At 41.8% G+C, this 27,449-nt stretch overlaps 2 protein-coding genes across 5 annotated transcripts in view; both read left to right on the plus strand.

The window, feature by feature from the left end:
• Window positions 1–27,449, plus strand: part of LOC126556339 (integumentary mucin C.1-like) — a 521,191-nt gene that overhangs the window by 361,941 nt on the left and 131,801 nt on the right. The window contains exon 1 of one of the 4 annotated variants that reach the window (XM_050211595.1): window positions 16,377–16,386. The exons of the other annotated variants lie outside the window; for them this stretch is intronic. The gene's annotated coding sequence lies outside the window, so the exon portion shown is untranslated. Of the gene's footprint in view, window positions 1–16,376; window positions 16,387–27,449 lie in introns of those variants that run through there. 4 annotated transcript variants of the gene reach the window in all.
• Window positions 13,937–26,677, plus strand: LOC126556374 (irregular chiasm C-roughest protein-like). Its single transcript, XM_050211639.1, has 4 exons — window positions 13,937–13,948; window positions 18,079–18,149; window positions 24,262–24,609; window positions 26,613–26,677. The coding sequence occupies exons 2-4, from the start codon at window positions 18,098–18,100 to the stop codon at window positions 26,651–26,653; spliced, it is 441 nt and encodes a 146-aa protein (XP_050067596.1). The 5' UTR covers window positions 13,937–13,948; window positions 18,079–18,097; the 3' UTR covers window positions 26,654–26,677.

Below are 27,449 nucleotides of genomic sequence, written 5' to 3' on the forward strand. Positions count from 1 at the left end.
TTTGCTTGCCCGTCTCGAGTGCTTTTATTGCCCACCGGCCGGCCGAGAAAACAGCCCACACGCGCTCTCGGCAACGCGAGTGACTGCGGACATTCGTAGGATGACCAGAAAGTTGGTTGGAATTGCTCGTGTTCCTTGTCCTTGGCCGGCGACCATGCATCTGTGTCGCCATCCTGACTGCTCAGTCGAAAAGTAATGCCAGCGGTGGTGGTTTCACCCCACCCGAAACAGCCAGAAGCGGAACTTAAATACAAATTAGACGTAACGGTTGCGGTCCCCATACTCCGGTGGGCTACACGGTGGCTCATAAATTGTGAGGGAAAAGTGGCGATGACAGCAGTGAAAATTTCACACCGCTCATTACGCTTCAGTACGCGGCAGCCCTGGTTGAACACGTCCGAGAAGGAAAATCCCTTTCTTTAGCCTTTCGGGCAGCTCGCGGGCCAGGTACGCGGGCCTGGTAGTGTGAAGCGTTTACAGCTTGGAACACCGACGGGGGAAGGGTTCCCATTTAAGCCGAACGGTATTATGATTTCAACAACCGCACAATACCCATTATTGTCACAGGCCTGCGTTTTGCAAGAGGGCCTAGCAAATCGCTTCGGTTGACTTTATTAACAGCTTCAGGTTTTTGATGTGTAATTTTTGGTTAGCCGAGCTGGAACCCGGAACCGACGGAATCGTAACCGAACTGGTCGAAAATGGGTGTCCCTTACTAGAAAATGAGGTTCATCAACTTATTACTGAGTTATGGGATGGCGAATAGATGCCTTGTGATTGGAATCTCGGCATCATCTATCCCATTTACAAGAAGGGAGATATGTAGCACTGTAACAACTACATTGGTTTTACGGTGTTGAATACCACCTACAAAATATTCTCCCTAATCCTTCAGGATAAGCTTGTCCCATTCGATGAATGGCTAGTTGTAAACACTCATAGAGGATTCCGAAACGGAAAATCTACCACTGACCAGATCTTTACCATGCGGCAAATCTTTGATAAGCTGGCTAAACAGCAGTTGAACACGTACCATCTCTTCATAGATTTCAAGGTCGCATATGATAGGATAGCCAGGGTAAAATTCTATGAAGCCATGAGCTCTTTAAGAATCCCGGCTATACTGCTCAAGCTTGTTAGAATGACCATGACCGATGTAACATGCCAGGTAATGGGGGATGGAAAACTCTCAGGGGCCTTTGCTTCCAGCAAAATCCTGCGTCAGGGAGATGGGCTCGCCTGTCTCCTTCGGGAGCCATCTTCTTTAAGTCAGGTGCAGGGCAGGTGCGGCTCTCCCAGGTAGCAGAGGCCTACCAAAGGATCGAGCGGGCGGCAGAAAACCTTGGGTTTCAGTTTAACGAGGCAAAGACCAAATTGATGGTGGCACCATCAGCGGCCCTACTTAGAAATCCGGAACTACGAGGGGGTGATGTACGGATAGATGATCGCACGTACGAAATTCGAAGTCGTCCAAAACTTCACCTAACTCTGGTCAAAAATCAGCACGGACAACAGCATAGAGACGGTTTTGCACGCTAGGATGTTGGCGGTTAACCGGGCATTCTACAGCCTGAGGAAACATCCTACCTAAAAAAACCTGTCGCGACGGTCGAAGCTGGGACTGTATCGTACCTTCATAGTCCCAGTACTCACATACGACTCTGAGGCATGGACTCTGTCCAAAACAGACGAAGCCCTCTTAACCGCGTTCGAGAGGAAGATGCTCAGAAGGATCGTTGGCCCCTTCTGTGTAGAAGGACAATGGAGAAGCCGCCACAACAACGAGCTGTACGTCACCGTGATGCAGCGAATTAGACTAGCCAGGCTCCGATGGGCTGTCCTCAGAAAGTCCTTTTAGGCCGTCCACACGGACAGAGGAGGTGTGGTAGGCCCAGATTGAGGTGGGAGGAAGGCGTGGAATCATCCGCCATTAAGGCCGGGATAATGGATTGACGAAAGACGGCACGGGACCTAGAGCGGTTCCGGACTGTGCTGCGGCAGGCCAAGACCGCAAAGCGGTTGCAGCGCCTGATAAGTTAATAAGTAAACTGGAACTAGCTAAAATGGTTGAATTCTCAAATGTAATAAATTTACTGGTCCTGTTGCAACAAAATAGGCTTTTATGTTCATTTTCCATAATTGTTCCAAACTGGGCTACAATTATTATGAATTTTAAAATTAAATCCCTTTAGTTCTAACACAATAAATATTGCATATTTGTTGATTTATATGGAAAAAATTAAATAAAATTGATATGAGCTACTTTTATTGCATATAAAACAAACAAAGCAATCGTCCATACATATTAACAATTTTTTTATACTAAACCTCGGCAGATGAAAGGAGCGACATGTTTCCAATCCCATAAATAAATTAATCTACCGTATTGCGTCAAGTACTATCGTCCCTCTCTCGCCTTGCGAAACAAAAACACATTCTATTTTGTAGATTTTTTAAATAAACAAATATTTACCAATTGACGTGGTACGCTTTGAACTGGATGACACAAACACACACACGATGTTTGCGAGTGATAAGCAAAACCAATCACTATGCAAAACAGGCCAATAAACATGCAATACTTCAAACGAACGCAACGAGATTGTGGATCAATTTTGCATTTATTTAATTACTGACCGTCGATAATCGCTTGCATCGGGCGCTCACTGCACACATGTTCCTCACTGACATTGTTCATTTCAGGGAAAGCCCGCCTCAAAATGATACTAATTGCATTGCAATGAATGCGATGGGAGCCGCATTTTGCTTTCTGCGCGCGTTTAGGACTAGTTTTTTTTTGTATTACGCTTTAGAAGGAAGAAGCTTATTAACTTTTATATTTGACAAACCGTTGCCCGATTCATCACGACACGTACCAGCTGCCGTTTAGGTCGTAAATATGTAAATCAATTTGAGCCAAAAACCCGTTCTTACTGCTTACTTCTTCAATCATGCACGAAATTCATCGACATGCATCACACGACAAGTACGGACACGTTTTACTGTCAGATTTTACCGTCTATCACAAAGAGTGGCACACACACACACACTCTTTAGCAAAAGAACTCCACTATATGTCAATCAACTTTGTGGTGCAGATTCGTTCCAAGAATTTTAATTGTTCACGTCGCGTATTCATTTCTCTAGGAGCAGTATAATATTGGTACATTGACCTCACGCTGACTTCGACCCTTATGAGAGAAATTCAAGAGAAGCCTTATACTGCACTGATTTAATGTGACGGACAGTAGAATAAGGATATTTTTGTATTTTATTACAAAATCTGGTATAAGGTATAAGTCCCCTTATTACCTTTTTATATGACCATATGACCAATATGTCCAAACCATAAATATAGAAAAAAAAATCGACATAAGACACTATTATTTTTAGTAACCAAGTTGGGTTGATTCAATGTTACAAAATTTAAAAATGTCTTAAACTTCAACGACAAAAATTATTATAATTTAAATATTTGATGAATAGTTAGTGATGAACACAAAGTAAGAATCTTTTTGTTAACATCTTAAAATGAATTCTATTTTTCAAATAAAAACAATCAATTAAAATACTAATAGTATCACAAGCGGTGTTCACAATGCGGCCAGCGCAGCATCATAATTAACTGTAAATAAATAAATTAAAAAAAATTATAGCTTCAGAAAAGCTTAATTTTTAATCGTTCCTTAATTCAGCGCTACTGACAATTATTGACCTGTTATACTAATCACAACACTCCAAACCAATCATTAAATCACAATCGACATAATTCCAACCGTCCCATACATTTACCAGCCACTAGGCGCCTCCATTCCGGTGCGAACCATTTTGGTAAACCACAGTTCTAGCTACGTTTCTCGCGATCGCTTCATACCAGCAGCGTGGTACAGCTGAAAGTTTTACAATTTTCAACCATTCTATGAACCAACCCGCACGATGGTGTAGCAACAACAAAAAATTATTTTTATATACATACCCGCAAAACGCCGCTAAATTTGCTCAACTTTCTGACATTAAAATAACAAACCCGCCCGGTGGTTTTGGAGTTCGAATGATCGTTTTCCGTACCGAGAATTCGATACAAAACCCGACCCCAACAAAATGGACCAACTTTTCCATTCCGAAGTGCGACCAAGCAAACCGATGCAACGGTGCCAACTCGCCATTTTCGTACTTTTTAATCAAGATCCTAGCGGTGAATAATGTTTATTCAAATGAATACCCTGAAAGCGAAGATAAAACAACTTATACAAGACCTGCGGACCGCTTCCCCTATCCCACCACTTTTGACTGGGAGGCCGAATTCGGTCTTGCAAAGTCTATTCGTTCGAAAATCGCACTAGAGCTTCCGTGCGAAGGCGAAAGCTGAATCCATTTGTAGCGATGACGATGACGACACTGACGACGGACAAACGTTCGTTGACACACTCGTACGCTGCCAGTGTCCGCTGCACCCAGCCCACAGCGCCACCGAGCTGTTCGGCTTCATCAACATAATGCGCCATTATGCTCGAACCACAGCGTGCTTTCCCACTCTCGCATTTTCTGGTGTGGCAAAACTTAGCAGAAAAAGGTCGTCGGCCAGTCTGGTGCTGTGTATATTCCGGTTTCCGGTCCCGTTTTGGTGAGCTGGTCAAAGTTTTTCTATTGTCCCGGAAGCTGGATAAGCACAATTTGAACAACATGATTTTCGAGCCGCTGTCATTTGTTGCCCAGCATGCCTGCGTTTCCGCACAAGCTTCTGGCACTTCCATACACATTTGTTGTCGCGCTAGTGTGCCATTGTGAAATCGGGTCAATTGAAAATTGGGCACTCACAGGCGTAGTGAGAGCAACGATTTTCAATGGTTTTTTTTTCGTGGCGGCTCTGCTTTTCCTGTTTTTATTGTTTATTATTGCTATCTCTAGTACTGTTTTGAAATCATTCAAAATAAAGTCGGCTTAATTTTTTGTCTTTGAAATAGAACCTAATATGCTCTATGAAGAACAACACAGCAAACAATTATGTAGAACTTTCAACTGGGTAAGTTGTTTAAATGAAATATTTTTCTTCTTGTGTCGTACTACAAGCTCGAGAGGTCTTTTCTAGCTTTTTAAACTTTATTTTACCCATAGATGGATTCTTATTATTGCAGCCGCTGCAGCGACCAACTCGGTTGCCGAACAGGCTCTTAAAATAATATACTTTTTCCACTAATGCAATTTTTAACTTAAATAGAAAGTTCCAAATAGTTTATTAATATTTGGACCATTTCTATGACATGTATTTGGCATGTCAAAAATTTTAAGGAAAAAGTTATTTTAAAAAATTATAAAAAATGTACAAGCTACTGTTTCAGGGTGAAATAAAATAAAAAACCATTTGTAAAATAGCAGTAAGACTTAGTTATGATTCACGAAATGAAAAAATAATTCTATAAATTACTCCAATACTCTATTTGAACCTAAGAAGAATTAAACCCAATCTTATAAATAATAATAATAACGATAAAAAATTGATGTTGACAATACGGCGTTGAGCGGTCATACTAAAATAATTACTTCATTACGTAAATGTCTAATGACTTAGCCAAGTAAAAACGATCCCAAACCCCTAAAACTTCCAATACCAAAACAATTTTTGCATAAAGAAATTCGTAAAAAAAAATAAAAAATATGCTAAAACGTACAGCTAATAATATACAAAGCAATAATAGCCTCAGCGATACAGACTCTTACCCTTGGTGACGGTAAGTGTCAACCGAAAATATTAAAGGGTGACATTAAATGGATATTAATCATTGTGATTTTATAACAATAATAAAAAAGCAATACTGCCAGGCTGTCCCTTATGAAGTAAAAAATATAAAAAAAAAACATTGAACAGAAATTTGTTACGCATATAACTCCGAAGCAAGTTTATTCAATTAATTTAACCTGCTCAGAAAAGATCCTATTATAGTTTGTAAACAACAGTAAGTAACAACACCAAATCAACAATCCAGACTGAGAAACATGAATAATTTTTGACTTGCGTTACATCTGGATTTCATCTACTTCCATATCGGTTCATGTCTGAATGACAACCCTTCCTACTCTTTTTGACAGTTCGAGTGTCCAGGGCAGCCCGGTAATGTGGGTAGAGGGTGACAGCGATGCCAGTGTTTACAAGGCAAAATCGGGGTACGATTTTGATGGCGTGACCTGCTGGTCATTAAGCCAAGGAGAAGAAGAAGTGTCTAGGAGTCTTCACACGACAATATCGGGGTTCAAATTCCTTCCAGAACGCTTCCCATTAGTATTGGCTTGTACTGTTTATAAAGAATTGTCCACCATTGGATTAACAATATTGTAAGATCTTAAAACTAAACGTAATGGTGGGGGTAGATAGGGAAGGGAAACACGTATGGAAAACGGAGGTGTGAACGGAAAAATGTTAAGGAAAGGCTGAAATCGAACAGAGCATAATTATTGTTGAAGCAACGAATGGCATGCAAAAACGGATCACGGGCACCTATAGGTCCTATAGGACGTGTCTCAACAGTTTCTAGATCTAGTAGTTGACAACGCGTCAAATAAGGCGGAAAAGCATCTGCATATGGTATTTGTAGGGATTTGCAGATCTCAAAACGTGGAAATGCCTTTTGGATGCGTTCGATTCGAGCCATATCCGACTGCAGTCGTTGGGGTCCAAATGATAGACGCATATTCTAGGATCGACCTAACCATTGAACAGTTGAATGCTTTTAAGCAACCCGGATCAGAGAATTCAGATGCTAGGCGCCGAATCAAACCTAGACACTTGTTCGCTTTTGGTATGATTATATTCAAGTGATAGTGAGGAGTGATAATTCTACCACGTGGTACCAATCAGTCTAGTATGCCATTCGATGATCAGCTTAACCTTGTAGGTCGTTAAGGCCTGTGACACAGCTCCATTGTTCCGTTTTAATCGCGTGATTTTCTGGACAATTTTTTTTTTCTTGCTTCAAACTCCTGAAGAGATCGGAAAGTTTTGCCATCTGTCAAATCCCATTTAAAATTTTGACAGAACCATGCGAACAGACAGAGGTGTCTAGGATGTCATATGTTTAGCACATTATTTTTTATAAAACATTGTTTATTTAAAACAACTTAAAAACTACTTTATAACAGAGAAGTGGCGTACATGTAGGGATGACGTACAGGTTTTACAAAGAACACTTAAGGATATTTTCATCAATCATAGCATTGTTGTTTCCAACAATGTGGAAGAGGTAGTTTGCTAACAAACGTAGGATGGGAATCCTCTTACTTATGCTAATATGACTTAAAATAGATAAGAGGAGGGAAGGAACGTTGAGGTTGTGGTTTGGAACAATGGCTTCCATAGCCTGCATCAGTATGTTCCAAGCACTAGACACCCTACAGCACAGGACAAACTTGTGCTCCAGAGTTCCTGGCTGGGAGCAGAATGAGCAGACTGAAAGAGCCCGATTCATCCTGTCGAGCAGCAGTCCGTGTGGCACCTTGTTGTGCACCTTCGCATTAATTATACTGTAAAATATGAAAAAACATAAATTTCTCAAGAAAGTAACACTATTCAGTGACGGATCGGATTGTGACAATAATTCGACAATGTTCTGAGCACTCATACAAATTATAGGCCGTCTTATTTCTTCGATGGACGGGTAGGGCACGGATGTGGATTAGTTCACAAATATTATTCATTGACCAAGCACACAAATGTATGAAATACCTACACGCAGCACCTATCTACACACAGCAGGAATAGGTATCAAAAATCAGTCTGGACCGTCTCATCATACGCAGGAGTCAATATTATTTTTCTCTCCTTATTCAATGGCTTATTTAACTTATGATACAACGTAGCTGGATAGTTTTAACCTCGGTCCGGAAAAGCGGTGACGCTATCTTCCGGTCAACCCTACCGGTCCACCTATGTTAAAAATTATGAGCTGTTTGAAGAGTTTCCTCGTTTGCAACTAATTAGCATCCTCTGTTGAGCTGCATGAGATGCATTAAGGTGATTTTTCTTCGAGTGTTTACAAAGTATCAAAGAGTTATTTTCCATTTATGTTTAAATTATTGCTCATACCTATATTAACAACGCTATTATCAAAAAATAATTTCGAATTTGTTCTTGCATGACACAACCAGTTTTTATTTTGATTTGCAAAAGATTTTACACATTCTCCTATCATCCGATCTGTTGTATTCCATACAACTTAATAATAGCAATGAATTTTGATTGAAAACACAAAAACATCCACCACCCACAGCCACCACCGCACCAAAACACAAAAATACGTGTGGACCTCCAAAGCGTGTGGTAATTGCGCATTGTGCATAATGTAATAATAATCACCCGAATTGGACCATCATCCATTCCAGTTTCCCAGCAAACCGTACCATCGCTGCCATCGTTTGCAAAAGCTAGCAATTAAATTGCCCATCTCTCACAAGCGCAAGTTACACACACCCACACACGTACATCAGTGAAAAGTAATGTATAATATTCGTCCGAAGTATCTAAACCTTCCCTGCAAAAGGTTGCACGAATGCATTTCTCGGAATGTTTGTGCAAAAAGGGATGTTCGCGTTGGGGTAGCTCGGTCCGGGCGGGTTCCAGGAAAAATGGTGCCGTAGCACGAATACAACTGACCGTGACTAAAACTTTTGACAGCTTTCATCTAGCCGTGTTGAAGGGTTTTGGCCGACGCTGCCTGGTGCTCGGTGCCACAAAACGATAAGGCGCCAACGGTAATCGTTGGCCAAAAATTCCTTTCCACAAAACTTTTCCGGCCGTAAATGGTACAGTGCCACACGAGCAAAGGGATTTTGTAGCTTAACATGACCGGCTCTCCGTCAACCGTATGGCACGGGCAGCCTGGGATGGCAGCATTTATGGATTTGGTGTGTGTGTGTGTGTGTGTGGTTCCATAATAAATTAAATTGTTTCATCGTTTTCCGGCGCATATCTGTGCTGGGCAAAATTAACTTGTAATGTGATATTCGTTGCGAGCCTTTTGAATGCTATGGTTGAGTTAAAACTCAGTTTTGTTTATTGTTTGCACTTGTGTAGTAAAAAGAGGCGTCTTTTATTTCATACAAATGTGTACTTTACCTACAGGAAATTTTTCTTAAAAGATTTATCAATTATGACGAGTTACATTCCGAGATTGATAAAAGACACAGGAAAACTCGACTCCTTAATTCCCTCTGTTAGCAACAGCTACTACAGCGAGCATAACCGCGCAGCCAGCTCTGGTGTAATTGAATAAGTTTTTAAATATCATATCGAAAAGAATAAACATAAATTGAAAAACTTGCTACGCATTGTAGTGGTCCTTACAGCAAAACCGCCTCCCACGCCCTGCTAGATAGCGTAGGCATGTGCCTTGCATTATGGTAAAAGATTTCCCTCGAAGCTTTATATAAACCACCGCAATCGTTCATCTTTTTCTTTGCGGTGAACTATTAGTTTCATCAACGGTAAGCGCTTTGATGTAACTTTTCCAATAAATTCTCCAAACGGCAGTGTTAAGTCCTTCGTACAGTGGTGTAGCAATTACTGCAGCTTGATATCTCCCGATGCAAATTATCCTTGCAGCTACATGTAGCCATTTATTTAAGTAGTGTCAATATGATGGCTCATTGTCGTATGATCAACATACGGTTACCATTATTGGTCGGAAAATGTTAAACAAAAGCCTCCGTGCGCTTTATTTGATTGCTAAAAAGTTGTTATTTTCAAACGATTAATTTTTCTGTACAGCAAACACCTACTCTTGTTGTTAGCATCTTAAGCGTACCAAATAGTCTGAAGATACCAACGGAATTCTTAACGCTGGTAGTGCATACTATCGGGAATGAACAAAAACTAAACGGGAAGAAAGCAAAGGATGTGCATTTATCGCATAATGGTTTGACATTAGTAAAGACATCATGCGAATGAACACACGATCCATCAGGAGCCCAAGACACAAGGGATGCGGGGAAACCTGTGGCAAGATGGAATACAGAAACCTCTTGAATTCGTCCTCATCGCACATGCTCTGCCAGCAAGACATGCACAGCTGTTGTGAGATGCGAAAAAAAATCGTGAGGCAGATTCGAGCTCTCAAAAATGCTGCCCTTAGAGGCAGCTCGTTTGGCCAAGGAATCTGCTTTTCATTTTCCAAGGATCCCACATCACAATCCCACAGACAACAAGCGATTTTCTGAAAGTTTTACTAAGGAAAAATCTTAGAATAAACTTGATTTTTTTGAAGAAAGTAAAAAGAGCCCTTTAACGCCTCGACCGATTTCAAACCGCTTGAACAGTGCTGAGGCTTCCTGTCAATACAAAATTCTGATCCGGAAGGGTTCGCTTATATAATAACAAGTGCGTAAAAGATAGTGGTCAGCACAGATACATAAAAAAAATTGAAATCCTCTGCTCAGAGTAGCAATGCAGTGGCGAATCGAGATGTTTTGAGCCCCTTGGCGAACGCGAGTTGCAGGGGCCCACCACCATTAAAGTGAAAAGTAGGGTGGCGGGGGAGCGGTAGAAGTGGCATTTGGCACAACATGCGCGGGGTAACAAAATTAACATTAGGGGTCCGAGTATGATTCCTTGACACGAGCTACTACTGTAAGGATTCCATCACGAGAACCTAGGAGGCGGACGCCTACTCCGCCCACCGTTAGATCCTCTACTGGAAACAAGGTCTGGGCATGCAGCCCTGCATACACAGCTGCATCCGATCTCCATCAGATTTGACTCCATTTAATCGAGCATTCGCCACACGAGCAGGGCCGTACACACCGCCAAAGATGGTCCTTAGCACCTGCCACACGAAAATGGTGAGTGCATTGGCGTCCTCCGTCAGCATACTGCAGGACTCGTACCCATAGAGGACTACCGGACGGTCCAGTATATCATCTATTTCGTGTGTTGTCGGAGTCTTCTGGTTCGCAGGAGTTTGTGGAGTCCATAGTAGGTACGATACCTACTACGTGGTGCCTGCTCACTTGGTTGTTCGATCGTATAAAGGTAGCAGAACACCTCTACCACTGTCACACTACCTTAGCTCTGCTTCTCTGCTTCGACTTTAGCACGCTCAGAGCCTTCGGAAAGCAGATATTTTGCCTTCGTCGCATTGATGGTCAATTCAATCCTATCAGGCTCGGCTTTTCAGTCGTATATACGCCTAGTACCCCGCTGGACCGGAAGCGGATTTGATAGGCAGCATTCAGGACTGTGAGAGCCCGGAAGTTAGCACACTTCATTCTGTCGCCTTTTATGTACACTGGGTGTATGACACCCTGTTTTCACACGTGTGGTAATTCTTCCTGGACGGTGCACGATGGCGACAAGTCTCTACAGACCCATCTTGAATAGCCACCAGACCACCGCTACCAATCGACTTGCTACATTCCAGCTGTTTGAAGACACTTATGACTTCGTCCAGAGATGGAAACCTCGCAATCGTCATGCTGACTGTCGTAGTACTGTTTTCCTCCGCTTTCTATGTCTAGTTCGGCATCTTGTGCATTTTTACCGTAAAGATGTCCGCCGAAGCAGCACTTCCAATTAGCGATGATAACTGGTGCATCAGTTGCTCGTCCGACTTTTCGAAGCTGCACTTCTTATCTTGGAAGAGCCGGATGCGCTGCCTACTCATTTGTTTGTAGTTATCCACATTCTGCCGGGTCTCGCACTGGAATTAACAGGTACGTGCTACGTTCTTCTCGAATAGCGCTCGCATGCATTCATCATCAAACCATTCCTTCCTCTGATTACGCCCCACGCGCCGAATTGTTTGCTATAGCTGTACTGCTGACGGTTTTCTCCACGATACGCTGGTGGTCATCGGCAGTGGTATCTTCCGGTAGCGCTTCCCCGAGCGTGTTTGCAAAGGCCCTCGCCTTTTACTTTCCTGTTACATATCTTTTTGTTTTCTTCTCCTTCTGTCACACTAAAATCGTGAAAGATATCGAGAGGCCATTTTTTATTTACTTGCTATGAGATGACGTTCCCGACGAGATTCGATATCCGGTCAAATTGTTTGAAGACTTGAATATTTAAGTGTTCTCCTGTAGCAGTAAATTAGGGCTGATGGCCCATTGCACTCTACATCTTGTACTCAAAGGATATTCCTGTTCTTCCTTGCTAGTTGTCTCTGTTTGCAGGAGATCATGGTGTTAAGGAGCTATTGAAGTAATGAACTTATGAGCAAGATGTAGTGTTGAATACACACCAATTAATGATGACTTCGGATTGATCAGAATTTCAAAATTCAATCCAAGAACTGCGTAGGATGCTGATATTTCCATATCAAAAATCTGCGTGGACTGCGTAGGAAATATCAGCATCCTACGCAGTTCTTGGATTGAATTTTGAAATTCTGATCAATCCGAAGTCATCATTAATTGGTGTGTATTCAACACTACATCTTGCTCATAAGTTCATTACTTCAATAGCTCCTTAACACCATGATCTCCTGCAAACAGAGACAACTAGCAAGGAAGAACAGGAATATCCTTTGAGTACAAGATGTAGAGTGCAATGGGCCATCAGCCCTAATTGACCCATCAACTTTTCTCAACTGAAAATTAATTACATCCATTACTTGGCGGTTCACGATAATTTATTCGCAGGCAATGATTACTAACGAAATAATTGTGTTAATTTTACGTCAAGAATTGGCGCAGTCCTTTGCTGCAATACTGATGCACGTATCAATCATCATTGATCATTGATTTATGTATAATACTACAGTGTTTCACACTAAATAAAATCCAAACCGTTTCTTTGAGCTGTGCTGGACGATTTCTTCATCCATCAAGAGATCCCCTCCTCCAAATCTAGGAATCACCCAATGCTCCATGGCTTCTGCATAAAATGTGCAATAAAATTCTTTCCTTCAGCCAACGCGTCACTGTGAGCAATGATTTAATTTACATAATTACTGATTTAACCCGTTATCGATGGCATGCTGTTTGCGTTGTAATTAAGGTTATAAGTCACCCAAACACGCCCGTGCGCACACACAAACACCCAGTCGTACAGGGCGAAAAGCCGTCCGTCATTATTCCGCCAGCAGGCAACCGGCGCACGGGCATCGGCGCCATGCCGGAGGAATGGCGAAAAACAAATACCGCACGAGAACGCGGCATGTTGTATGGTGTCAATTTAAATTTTGGGCTTTGATTAATTAGTGTTTCGTGTGATATTTCGCGAAAAGCGCACGTCGTGCCATCCGAGCGTCATGCCGTCATCCACCAACCCCTCGCATCCTTCCCGTATCCTTTGCCCGCCCTCTCACACTGCGTCCCAGGTCCTCGGCAGCCAGGAATGTATTTTTGGTGCAAGATAAATTGATTTTACTGATTGAACAATGGGGTACAATTTTCGGATACTGTCAGTACTGCGCCGGGTACGTGCTATCGCCGCTATCGGAAATGAATGTGGAAAGCCGGCGCAACGAGTGTAAAGGAGCGCGATACTGGGGATGGATCATATTTTATCCAAATTGCGCTAACGTATCGAAACATCAAAGCTCATCACATTCGGCGTGCCCGAATCATGTCTACGGGAGAAGCATCCTAAAAATCAATTAAAAGTTCCGCAATCAGGTACCTTTTATAGGGAAATTTCATCAAATTATAACGATTTATTTTCAGCTCATCGAATCAAACGCTCAAAGCAGTGCACGTGTTGAGCTATGTTTAAGAGCAGCAAAAAAAAAAAAGCAGCCTCGAAATTGCTTGACCATCAAAAGCTCACGCTAACCGTCATTTTGCTTTCACTTTGAACGCAAACAGTGCACGGTACCGAGTGCGCATGCCCATCCCCTGGACTTACGATTCTGTCCAGGATTTGACACTCGTAATAGCGCTCCAGCACAACACAAACACGGTCAGTGGACAGGTTTGGCGACAGTATCGGCCAGCTTCCAGCAGCTTTGCTCCGGCGGTAAAGGTAAGCATCCTTTCGACAAAATAGACGGAAAAAACAGCAGGAATCCTTCATGGCAAGGCCTATTAGTGTTGTGGTGGGAGTAGATATAGTGAGAAACGGACATGCAGACATACACAGACTGCAACAAACGCTAAGCGATGACGAGAGTGAAAAGTGCAAAGAATAGGATGAGATCAAATGCGGTGGATAAGCGGAGAACCTTTCGGAGGATACCGAGCAGGGATGTGTAGTGTGAATGTGTTGTGCTTGTTGTTAACCAATTCTAACCTTATTAGTGCGTATGTCCCCAGCGAAGAAGCTACATGCCAAGGTGCTTTCGTTTCTTCCACATCGATATCGTATCTTTGGCTGTGACTTCTCGGAAGCACAATTTTCTTGGGATGAATTTTTCCCGGAACAGTCTGAATCGGTAGGAATAAATTATCGAGATTGCGAGCTTCGTAAAGTCGACTATTACACAGCTCGACAGCAGCGGCCAATTGGGTGGACTGGTGTAAATATTGACAACCGACGATACACGAAACACGGGTAACATTAGTAGTTGTATTGAATATGTGTTGATTAGATGAAATTGTATCATATTTCAATCGTGAAAAATATTTGTGTTAAATTAAATTACGCTATAATTTTGAACAAAATTTTCATTTCAAAGGAAACTTTGTTCTAATTGTGTTTTTTTTTCTTCGATATATTTAACGTAACTTTGAGATTAAGCAATTTGTTGGTGTAATGAAGATTTTTTTTTACTCTTAACCCGCGTTAGACTGAACAATTTTGGTACTTCTTCTTTATGGTTTAACGACCGACTAGGTCATATTGTTCATCGGATGGCTTATGAGACTTTTTTGTACCAAGTAATTCTCACTCCGGGCCTACGATCAGGATAGGAAGCCTGTCGTTTGAAAACTGGTGTCGCTTTCGCGTTACCACCGGGACCCACAGTATAACACTCTTCTTGGCTTAACGAACATCTAAGGTCACTCCGGCCATCGACAGTCTGTCCTCATTACGTGGGGACGTTCCGGATGGGATTTTAACCTCGGTCCTACCATTTGAAGAACGGAGCCGATGTCGTCTGACCACTATTTTTCATATAAATATTCTGGAATCCAATGTTCTGTATCTGGGATCACAGAATAGGCAAGCGAAGAAACTAAGAAATTATAATTTTTCACACAAAAAGTATGGAAAAACTTTAACTCTTACTCTGGTAGATCATTTGTAAGTCTTTGAAGATGTCGCTCTCCAGTAGTGAAGAATTAAGGGGAATCGTCGCTAGTTTAAAGGGATTAGCTAGGAAAAAAGATTAACTCTCCAACCTTAGCAAAACTGGTGACAGTGAACTAGTCCTGGTCGATCCAGGAAAACGCATATCCGTCAACGCAAGAAAGAAACTGCGCGAGAGTTCGGGATCGACTATTTCTTCGCGTGATCAGCCCGAGGATGCGGGATCTCTTTCAGATGCGGGATAAGTATCGCCTTTGCCTCCCCTACGAATGTCGTTCCCGCACTCCAGTAGTGCCTCTCCGCTCCAACGGAAGAATTAAGGTCGCTGGTTGAAATCTGGTCTGCGAATACTTATACTTCTTCTGACTAGTCCAGGAAAAAAGGTTAGCTCTCCGAAACTGTTAGCGAAACTGTTAGCGCCCGACGTTCCGATACGCAGATCCGTTGGTAGGAACTAGTGCTGGTCTATCCAAAACGCGTACGATGGTCCCCTGTGGCGATCAGATCCTGCGAACGGAGCAGTCTGGCAGGAACGTATAGCTGAATTGAGTTTAGCACTTCAGGAGAGTCAATGTCGATTTCCACACTGAGAAGATAGCCATAACGACAAACTGAGGATCTGCTGCTGAAGAGGCTCGAAGCCGAGTAAAATAGCAAGGAACACTGCGCGAGTGTTCAGGACTCCGATCACTCAGCAAAATCAGCCATTTAGGAGCCCCTACTTTCACTTCGCATAGGACCTCTGTGGGGCAACGCCACCGTCTTGGATGTAGAATATTTACTTACTTACTTATCAGGCGCAACAATCACTTTGCGGCCTGGCGCAGCACAGTCCGGAACCGCTCACGATCCCTCGCCGTCGTCTACCAATCCGTTCCACGATTCCACGCCTTCCTCCCAACTCAATCTGGGTCTACCACGCCTCCTCTGTCCCTGTGGACGGCCTAAAAGGAATTTCTGAGCTGGGTCGTCCGGTGCCATGCGTATAACATGGCCAGCCCATCGGAGCCTGGCGAGCCTAATTCGCTGCATCACGGTGACGCACAGCTCGTTGTTGTGGCGGCTTCTCCATTGTCCTTCTACACAGAAGGGGCCAACGATCCTTCTGAGCATCTTCCTCTCAAACGCGGTTAAGAGGGCTTCGTCTGTTTTGGACAGAGTCCATGCCTCAGAGTCGCATGTGAGTACTGGGACTATAAAGGTACGATACAGTCCCAGCTTCGACCGTCGCGAAAGGTTTTTTAGGTTTCCTGAGGCTATAGAATGACCAGTTGGCCGCCAGCCATGCTGTTTTCGGTGCTATCTTGCTTCACACAGCAAATACTGGGGTTCAAACCCCATCGGAACCGCTCCCTCGTAGATGTGAGGGCTTTGACAATCTATCTAACTACGTGGTTTCTTTTGATAAGTTAGCAAAACATTTGATGACTCGCATGACCTAGTAGGTCGTCAAAACAAGAGGTAGAAGGAGAAGAAGAATCAGGAGTAAGATATTCTCCAGCTATCCTAGAGCTGTAGCTATAGCCTCGCAATTGATGCAAAGTCAAATTATGCTTCATTACTGAGGTACGGCAACAGTTAGATCCGGTAAAAGTTTCCATATGATTTTCTATAGGAGAAATTCGTAGTTTTTTTAATGTCCATAGCAGCCCCGGGAGAAGAAGTGGTTTTTTATTATTTTTTATTCAAACAATTAAGATAATTTTTTCTCCATGAGGATTCGAAAACGTTCAATATTAGCTAATATTTAACATTTTAAAATAGTAAACAGTTAAGTATTGAACCACCAATCAATTACATACACTCATACCACCAGAATTATACATGGCACATTGGGAAAGCATTTTTATTTGCACCCAAAAATTGATGCTGTCTGCAATTCTGCAAGAATCATCAACGCATTAAGGTTTTCTTGCCTATCGCCGTACCCCAACACATTTACTGCCTCGTTTCCATTTTAATTTTACGATTACCGCAACGCAGTAAAAACTTCAACATGATACCATCGAAGCTTCTTCTCCATGTTTGTTTGCTTCTGTTTTGTTTTCTGCTTGTCCCATTTCAATGATGCAGCTTCAGTGTGTGCAAAGATACCTATCGTCTTTCCTCGACCAAAGAAAGCATAATCCTTGGTCAATCATGCAAACATTTTGAAAGCCACTACTATCCATTAAGCCTACGGTCGTATGTGCTCGGCTCGTCGCACATACATACCGCAGAAGCGAAGGAACCGCTCAGAACACATATCGCAGCTGGACGGATATGGTCCGTTTTGATGCATGTGGCTTCTCGCATAAACGTGGCCCCTATTTATACTCCAAAACGATAGCGATAGCTTATGAAATCTGGCCCACCCCTCAAACACTCCATGTACGCGTGTGCATTCTTTTTCCATAATACCATCGCAATGAACTGGATTGTAAAATTTGTCAACCCTTTTCACAATACCGATGGTGCGCAAGCAAAGGAACGGGTTGTGCGGCAAACGCCCTCTCCGGGATTCGAATATAATCCGATTACCGAGCGACGATAAACACCCAATCATCGTTCTACGGTTCGCCGGCAAAGACACTCGACACGCCGATCGGAACCCCGCCAGAGGTCAGAGGCGTTCTCAGGGCGTTCTGTACGTACGATGGCGTCTTGAGCGAAAGGATCGGTCACCACCCCCATCCCATATAAGCCGATCTGATACCATATCTGTTCGTTATCTGCTCAAAATTGGGATCTTGCTTGCTACCAATCAACTGGAAAAATAATCTGTCGCCATTTTTCTCGTTTGCTTTGTTTCGTTTCATCCCAAATAACCCGATCGCAATCTTTCCGGTTCCGGTGGTGGGGTTCGTGTGATGCGGCTGGTCTGCATTTGACTCTGGACTCTGGTGAACCGGATGATTTGATAGCTTCGACGGGGAGTGAGAGATGATGTTTCAGGCGGTGAAGCTGCTCTACTTTTCCATCATCCTCAATGTTGGTAAGTGTTGAAATAAATTAAACTTTATCCTGCATCTGATTTTTTGTAGAAAAGTGTCTTATCGATTGTTGTAGGAAAATTGTGTTGATCTTTAACAGATAATTGTAAGAAATGGTCATGTTTTCTTTCTTAAGAGTGAAGCAGCTTTATATACGAAAATTTATTGCAATAATCATGGTCTGCTACTCAACTTTGTTATTTCCAATTTTTTTCCAACTTTTTTTTTCTTTTTTATTTCTTATTTCTTTACCGATATTAATACAATTTTCTTATAATATCATAAAAAAAATCAATCATTAAATTGGTTCTGAACTTCTTTTGCCATTCTTAATTTAACAAGGCAAAAATAAGATCGACAGTAAAACAGGATCATCAAATTTAAGTTTTCTAATATCTTAAAGTTTTCTTATATTTTCTTTACATTTTCCATCACTCACGTTTACGTCTTACCTCTTATATTAAACGAGTATTTTTTTCGTAACCTAGTTTTTATTTTTTTAAATTATTTTTGTATGGTAAAACACTTAGTAGAAGCTTGAAAAAGACAATTAAAATCACATGGAAAGGTGATCTTATTCTATCGTCAGTAACCGTACTCAAATTGATCTGCATCTGCCAAGTTTTTATTTGTTCTTTTTTTGTACTGTGTTTTATCCCCAATTTAATATCACTTTTCTTGTATTGCTTTTTATGTATTGCTCAAAATTGTAGTTTTATTATTTTATTTTTGAACATGAAAGCTGGCTAAAATTGATATAAATTTTGAAATGTTCTGTACACACTTTTTTTTTTGTATTGTTTTCTTCCAAAGCTAGATTTAAAAAATATGATAAATTTTCTCAAATTAAATTTAGTCCTTTTGCATGGTATTGTGCTCCTGTTTTTATTTTATTCCGGAATTTGCTTAATTTTAAGTTTTCTGAAATTTGTGCCTAATAATTTCATTTTATCCGTTTTTTTTTTCTACTACAATATGTTAGGTTTCTTCTTTGCTTTTCATATTTACTAAGTTTCATGATTCTCTTTATATTACACTTGTTTGTATTGATAAATACATTTATTATAAAGGTCTAATAAATTCATTACAAACAATTTTATTATACATGCTGATTTTTTCTAGTCATATCAGTCTTTCCGTTAGCTCGTATAAAAATTTATAAAGGTCAGAGCATTTTCACATTTTTATAAACAATCGAGTGTGAAAAAACATTATAATAAAATAGAAGACATCAAAAGTAATTGAAACACAATTTTAAATCAATTTTAATCAGAAGCAATCTGTCTCAACAGATTTAAATCAAGACATAAAACCTTCTTCACGCTCAGCACACATTTTTCAATCTTCGTCCGAACCGTTGCCCTATTTCCAAATCAAAAACTTTTCTGCAAACACACTTTTATGCACTTGAACAAACTGATAACCCGTTTTGCACCCAAATCAGGCATCATTTGATTAAGAGCAATACTCGATCGGCTTGCTTCATAAATTGGGCCCCATATTTTCCCCTTCAAAGTGCTAGAGCCAGACCAAACACTTGGCGAATGGTTGAATGAAATATATCTTCCAATAAAACAAAAATCTCTCACACATACACTATGCTCAAGGACTGAGCGAGCGTTGATTTTGCATTGCTTGTGAATCAAATATTCCTCAACCGTACTAATTGACGTCAAACAGCACGGACTCATCCCTCGTACGGGATTCAAATATCATTCGATTGAAGATACCACTGGAAAACGGAAGCTTTCAACCGCAGTTCTGTAGTGAATTAGTAGATGTACTGGTGATTGGAAGTAAGACAGCCACAATAGCAAAACAAAAAAAAAAGATAGCCAACAAAATTGGCCATTCGTCGAGTGTGCCGGATGGAAGGCGACGAGATTTATCGTTGACGGTTGTGCACGGAGAGTGTTTTGTTTCCTTGTCATGTACCACAAAACAATTTAAACACATTTTGCTAATTGGAAATCAACACCCGACATCGATTTGCAAGGTCATTGGGATATTGCAAGCGCTTCACCGGCGTACAACGACAGTCGATCCCATTAGCAACATTCATCTCCGCGCCATGGCACTGGTGGCATTGATTTGTGATGTCGTTCGCTTTTAATTTTCAACAATTGCCCAATCCATCTGTAGCTATCAGTCGACCGGCAGGGAAGCAGCATTTTCTAGTTTAATTACTGTCAAATAAAACAATCGTTCACCCTCGCGAACGTAATGCGATTTTATTACCGACACGAGTAGATGGAAACGATTTTTCACGATCGTGAATCTGCCACAATTGAATGTAAACAGTGAAAATCAGTCCGCCGTTGGACCGATGTTGTATTGTGGTATAAAAGTGGCAAAACCAAGCACACACACTCTTGATGGCACACACTCTGATTGAGCCATAAATTACAATTTGCTGCATTAACACCCTATCCTTGCGGTCTGGGGGAAAGAAAACGGATTTCGCTTCTTTCACGTATACGTTCGCCGGATATGTGATTGTTACTCTTAACGTTTTTCTACGCTTTTCTACGCTGTATCATTACGGACGAGTCTTTTAACTCTTGAAGGATAGTTTAAAACGTAGCTGTCCAACGCGTGACAATGCTATTACTTGCTTACGGGTAGATAGGATCGTAAAAAACTCACTCTCGACGTAGAAGTGTTTCGATGCTTCTGTCTTAAAACATTTGAACTTTGAATTGATCTATCTACTAATGCGATCATTATTGTCTGCTGTAAGCAAACACTTACATAATTTGTCTTTACTGTTACCAAACTTTTGCTTCGTTTTGGCTTAACGACCTACTAGTACGCGCGGGCCATAGAATGGCTTGCTGGACTTTTTGGTACCACGTTGTTGGATAGTTAGGGATGTGAACCGTGATCCGTATGAAGTTCGGCGTCGCTGTCGCCTTTAGAACCGAACTGCACTCCTGGTAACCCTACTGATACGCTACATAAAATGTTTTCTCCTTACACCAAGTAACAATGACTCTCCACGACTCCACGATAACATACAAGGCTACCAGAATCAATAAAACTGCCATATGAAGACCGGCGCCGTAACCTTCTCACAGAATTACGTGAGTACTAGGATTATAAAATGACTATTCAGCCAGAAAGTTGAGCCACACTCAACTGATCCTGTTTAAATTCTGGACGACATCTGCAGTAACCGCAGCCTACATTTGTTAGGAGGCCCACAGGTAGTACCTACCGTCGTACAACTTCTTAAACCAAAAAGGTCTAAGTCCAGCCAGCATCTGACATATTGACAGGTTGAAATGAATGACAGGCGATCCCTTCTCTCAAGCGCAGGCCTTTGTTGGTAGCAAAGGAAGCTGTAAGTTTTCCATCCACCTTCACCAGGCATATGATGTTGGACATTATAATTCTTCCAAGTCTGATCAGCTTGACTCGTATCCCAAATCCTAAGTTCATTACATTTTACCTGTGTTTATCAACTAATGAAGACCAGCAAAAAAAATTAATTTCCGAATCATCTCTCATAGTTTCCCACTTTTTCTTTGGCAAATGGGACAATTCGCTACTGTAGAATCTTGTAGATTGTACTCAACATCTTGTTTCCCGTTGTGTGTATGGGATAAATGACGCCAAGCTACGTGTTAGCAAGTCTAGTAAGCCATTTGATACCCGGCGTGACATAGTTAAGCCATGAAGATTACTCTATTCCTACTGGTAGAGATACTAATAGGATAAACAAAGGTATGACATGATTAACCCCACATTCGTAGTATAAGAGGTCCTAGGCAAATCTGCATTATAAAAAATTATGATCGATACGCTAACACACGGCAAAACCGGGGTTCAAATCCCATCCGGACCGTTAACCCGTAGTGAGGACTAACTACCATACTACGTGGTATCGGAGAGTCTAGTAGTCTAGCCATTTGATGGCCGGCGTAACCTTTAACGGGGAGGGAACCTTCAAAAAGTCCCCATCTCGGAAGGTGGTCTGCGGCTACAGACCAACCCTCAAGATCGGGTATGTGGGATTCGTCGTGACGCTGGGCCCGTTAAGCGGACCCGGCAGCCGATGCGACCCAACTAAACCACTCCTCGACCTGATCCGAAACCTGCCGATGCGCTGATGTGCGTAGTATTCCATGCAGGTTCGTTTGTGCGATGCACTCATCCCGTTGACGCGCGGTTGCTGCGTCATCCGTCCTTGTTATCTCAGCTGCTGATGCTGCTGCTTCGTGCCTTCCTTTCTGCTGCTGCTGCTCAGACCCGTCCGTTCGTAGCCGTTAGTCCCGGTTGGGTCTAAGCTCCTGCTGCTGCTCTGGTTACTCGTCGCTGCTGCTACTGCTTCAGTTGTCGTTGTAGTCCTTTGTGGGCGGTTACGGCGGCAGCAGGTCAGGGGGGTGTGGCTCTACTGCTGCATCTTTTGTTGGATCCGAGCAAACCGTGGACAGTGGAGCATTACATGGCCAACATCTTCCACGTCGTGTTCACACACCGGACAGTTTGGCGAGCCGTCGAGGATGACTTTCTCGACGAAGTAGCTCCGGAGAAACCCATGCCCTGTAAAGAGTTGAGAGAGATAAAAATCAATTTCTCCGTTCTTACGATTTACCCAGGACATAATGTCCGGGATAAGTCTCCTCGTCTTCATCCCCGGCGATCCCTGCTGCTCTGTTCCGGCTGTCCACTGTTGTTGCCAGCGTTCCATGGTCTCCTCTCTGCGACGCTTTCGTATGTCTGGTCCAGTATATCTCCTCGCTACCTTGTCGTCGTGACAGCGAATATCCTCCTCTAGGAGGTGGACTAGCGACCACGCAAGCTGCATTGTAGGAAACCGTCTGGAAGACGCTGGCTACTCGGAGTACTCCTGTGCGGTGTGTCCTCTGAACGGTGGTGCGATGGATGTCTCTATGTAGAAGTGTCCGTCCCCACAATGGTGCCGCGTAACGAACAATGCTATTCCCAACGTTAACCATGGCTCTCCTTCTGCTGCTTTTGGGGCCACACTTGTTGCGATACGCGTCGCCTTGGTACAAACCTTCTCCAGATGCCTGAACGGCGTAACCTTAGAAGGACCGTTTAGTCAAGAAGAAGAAGAAGAAGAAGAAGAAGAAGAAGAAGAAGGAGACACTAACACATGCAACAAAAAAACACGATGAATCGTAAATAAATTTGAAGAGTTACAGTGATAAACTAAACAATAAGACATCCTTAATATCCTCACCAAACTTACCCAGCCTTTGTTGTTTTAAAATAAATGCTTTCAAGGAGTATGTGTTTGTATAACACAGTTTCTTATTTACTTATAAACTATCGAATCGAATCGATGTTAAAACAACTTTACCTTATATAATAAGTCTAACATCGTATTTCTAAAATATCGAAGAAACTATAAACACTACAACAAATACTATAAACAAAATAACATATCAAAACACACTTTAACAGAATTACTATAAACTAATTTTAATAACCCTTAAAATGAAGAAAAATATTTAAAATTTGCAACTAAAACCAAACAGTGGAGTGTAAAATTTACGCAAAAGATATGCAAAGTAATAAAAATGAATAAAATAAAACGTTTAATTTGACACTTCATGTAGGAATGACGTCCAAAAACTATTAAGACAAATTATGTATCTATAACAAAATATACATTGAAGCTTGAAAGTAACATATTGCACCAAGCATGTAGTCGTTCTTCAAGCATGCTGTTATCCACCTTCTAAGACTTCTTCTTTCCAACCCCTCTACAAAACTATTAGCCACCATTATTGAAGTAAATTGATTTAAAATTAATTGTACCAAAAGATTTATTTCTACTCACTGACGACGTTCGGTGCAAGATGTCTGACCAGCAGAGCGCAACGCCTTGTAACATTATAGATCACTTTTACTCTACGACCGTAGCGTCTTAACTGCTTAACATGTCTCTTGTTTCTCTCTCTCTCTCTCTCCCTCTCTCTCTCTTTCTATTTCTCTCTATTAACTTGTTCTCTGCACTAAATCTATCGTCCCTTCGCAAAAACAATGGCATGGCGCCCGGTTCGGGTTCGGGCTGTATACGTGTCCACACGTCTATCACCGGCCGGATTATCCTGGCTTCGTTGCTGGTTGGCCCGGCCCTAGTGTGCGGTCGATATGCGACGTCCACCACCGATGCCGAACCGCATCAGCAAACCTTCCGCATCACGCCGAACGACATCGAGGCGGTACAGGGCGACGAGGTGGTGTTGCGCTGCGAGATCGAACACCTTGCCGGTCGGGTCCAGTGGACAAAGGACGGGTTTGCGCTCGGCTTCGGTAATGAAATCGTCGGATATCCGAGGTTTTCCCTGAACCAGAACCACAGCGACGGTGTCTACAATCTGCGGATCACCAACACGTCCTACGACGATGCGGCCCTGTACCAGTGTCAGGTTGGGCCGGCGAAACACAACCATCCAATTAGAGCACAGGCCAAACTGACCGTCGTCGGTAAGTACGGTACCATTCCTGCTGACTTTCTGTGTGTATGTGTGTGAATGTGAAGGGGTGTGGTGTCAAGGGGGAAGTGCAGAGCGGGCGTGGAATCCTGAAATGGAGCGCTGTATGGCAGGAATTAAAGTGACAGTTTGATGGGACTAGAATAAATTTCATCGCATACGATATTCTCCACCAGCTGGAAAGCAAATTAAACCACAAAAACCCTTACCTGGTGTTTGGAGTGGGGATGGGGAGGGGGTGGCAGTGCGACCCAACTGGTTAAGGTTAACGGAACGGTTCGCAGGGATATAGAATTAAAAGATAATTAGTGTGTAGCCCTCTTGAAGACGAATGTGCCCTACGCAGCCACTCGCGCTGTGGGGTCAATGTTTGACGGGTGATTAATTTATGCTCATTATTTGGCTATTCATTTTCTGCACCACAGAACGCAAACAATGTTTTGGAGTTCACATTTTTATTGCTAAAAGTTCTATTCAATTTTGTAAAAGATGAAAAAAATTGTTAAATATTTTACAGCGTTTAATACGTTGCAAACTACAGTGGATAACATCACTATGTAAATGAATGTAGTTTTAGAAACAAAAAACGAAAAATAATTGAAAAGAATAGTGAAACTTGAGTTTTATCGGTTATCAAATATTTGGAAAACACGGTTTTATTATATTTTAATAATTGTACATAGTACTTAGACCGCGGAACAAGGGACATTTCAAAGCTCAAAATGTTTAATTTTCGCGAGTGAAATTTTTTCACTTTGAGATCTTTTTATCGTTACGTATTCAAAAATTTTATAATTCCTAACGTATTAATAACTTCGCGGGAATATAAAAACTTCAATCGCAATTTTGGGGTCATTTAATTATTTGAAATCGATTGCAAAAGTTTGAAACAATGGCCTGTGCCATTTACACTTTAATCCTAGAGATCTACAATATAAACTTTATATACTTTTTTATAACGTTTGCGTCAGTCTATTATTTTTTATTTTGTTGATTTGTTGAACATTTTTTCGATAAGAAAAACATCATTGCACCAATCAGGAAATCGTCCAGAAAAAATTGTGAACATACACTAAAATAAAAAAATAAATAAATAATTACATACATCATCTAGCTGTCGGCATCTCTGATTCCTTTGACTGCATCAGACGTTCTCGGTATCTTGCTTTGTTAATTACAAGCTTTTAGCTTAGCATTAGCTTCATATTTAATTTTTTTTGTAATAATTTCAACAGCAAACTTAGGTCGTTTGAGTAAAAATGAGGTGTAGTTGCTATCCTTTATAACTTATCAAAACATTGTCTTGATTTATTATTTTGATACCATTATGTTATATCCTAAGGAAAGTTTGTTTAGTTATGACATGCACTGTAGTATTACTTGTCTTAGGCCTCAGCAACTCCTACTGTTTTGGGTTAGCTTGCATAAACCCTATTTGTGATTAATGTTGAGTCAGGAGCGAGAGACGTAACTCAAACGCTCCGCTCGTTCTGTTGTGCGCACAACCTGCAGGGAAAAGAGTTAGCTCCGCTCCGGAGCGCTGAGCAAAGGAGCGATTTTACAGTGTGGACTGAGGAGCGAAATTTCACTCCGTACGAAGCGCTGCAAGAAGCACCAGAAGGATCACTGTGTGTATAGTCAAATGAACTCGGGCGGCCCGGTGGTGTAGGCGACAGCGGCGCCGATCTTCTCACGGCAGGACAAGCGCTCAAATCCCATCCGGACAGTTCCCCCGTAGTGAGTACTTGGCTATCCAATTTGGGTCAAGAAAAGGGAAAACAATGAGGCATTTCAGCGATATAGGGATAAATATAATTTATTTCCAAATTTAGTCAAAAATAAGACTTCTTCTTTGACTCATTGATTGCCATCTAAAAACCCATTTTTATATGTATATGTGCTTGTGTGGCTTCGCTACGAAAACTACACTTGAGTAAACTTTTTTATATTTTTCTCTCTTTTTTTTCTCTCTATGAACGCACACCATTTAAACAGCCACACCCAAAGACTTTCACGGAAAATATGGCCGAACTTAGGAGGGCTGGACCTGGAAATCGGATACACTACGAAATACTACGTTCAATTAGCATTATTGCAGCATTAGTGCGTCAGCGGGAAACATTATCAGTCCGGCAGAGGAAAATGATTGATGAAGCGTTTTCTTGCATGACCACAATTAATTCGTATTACTTCGCAGGAAGCGAAACATAATACACCGTGCAGCACGTTGATGAAAGCCATTTCTCGGAAGCCTAGCGCATGTAACCTAGTTTCATTGCTCGTGTGTGTGTGTGTCTTTCTTCGTGTCATAAATTCACCCCACACACACATACAAACGATAGGCTTACTTTAACATCTTTTTGTTCTGTTTACCGGAATCGTTTGGTTTTAATTTCAATTCTGGTAGACATTACAGCAGGACAAATGGACGGATAATCACGCATCGATTATGTCACTGCGGACACACCGATAATGGGACGAAAGGGTGTACGATAAACCATAACGCAACCGGCGTACGCCGGCGTGCGAGCTGATTAATGGCAATGATCATGATTAAAATGTAACACACTGCAGCAGAAAACACCTGCAAAGCGTACCCATTTTACATTCCCGTGACCGGTGGACAGCACCGAAATCGCACATATCACCATTATTAATGTAGGTTATCAATAGAAGCAATAAAAGCAGGAGCAGAAAATCTCCTTTTTTTTTTTTTTTTTGACCAAAAACACAATGTTCGCATGTTCGATGTTGGCATCTAAGGGGACGCCAGCAAATGGCTGCTTTCTTCATCGAACACTCACTCACACCCCAAGCTGATCAAATAGCTGA

The sequence above is a fragment of the Anopheles maculipalpis genome, chromosome 2RL (genome assembly GCF_943734695.1).
Source record: "Anopheles maculipalpis chromosome 2RL, idAnoMacuDA_375_x, whole genome shotgun sequence".
NCBI classification, from domain to species: Eukaryota; Metazoa; Arthropoda; class Insecta; order Diptera; family Culicidae; genus Anopheles; species Anopheles maculipalpis.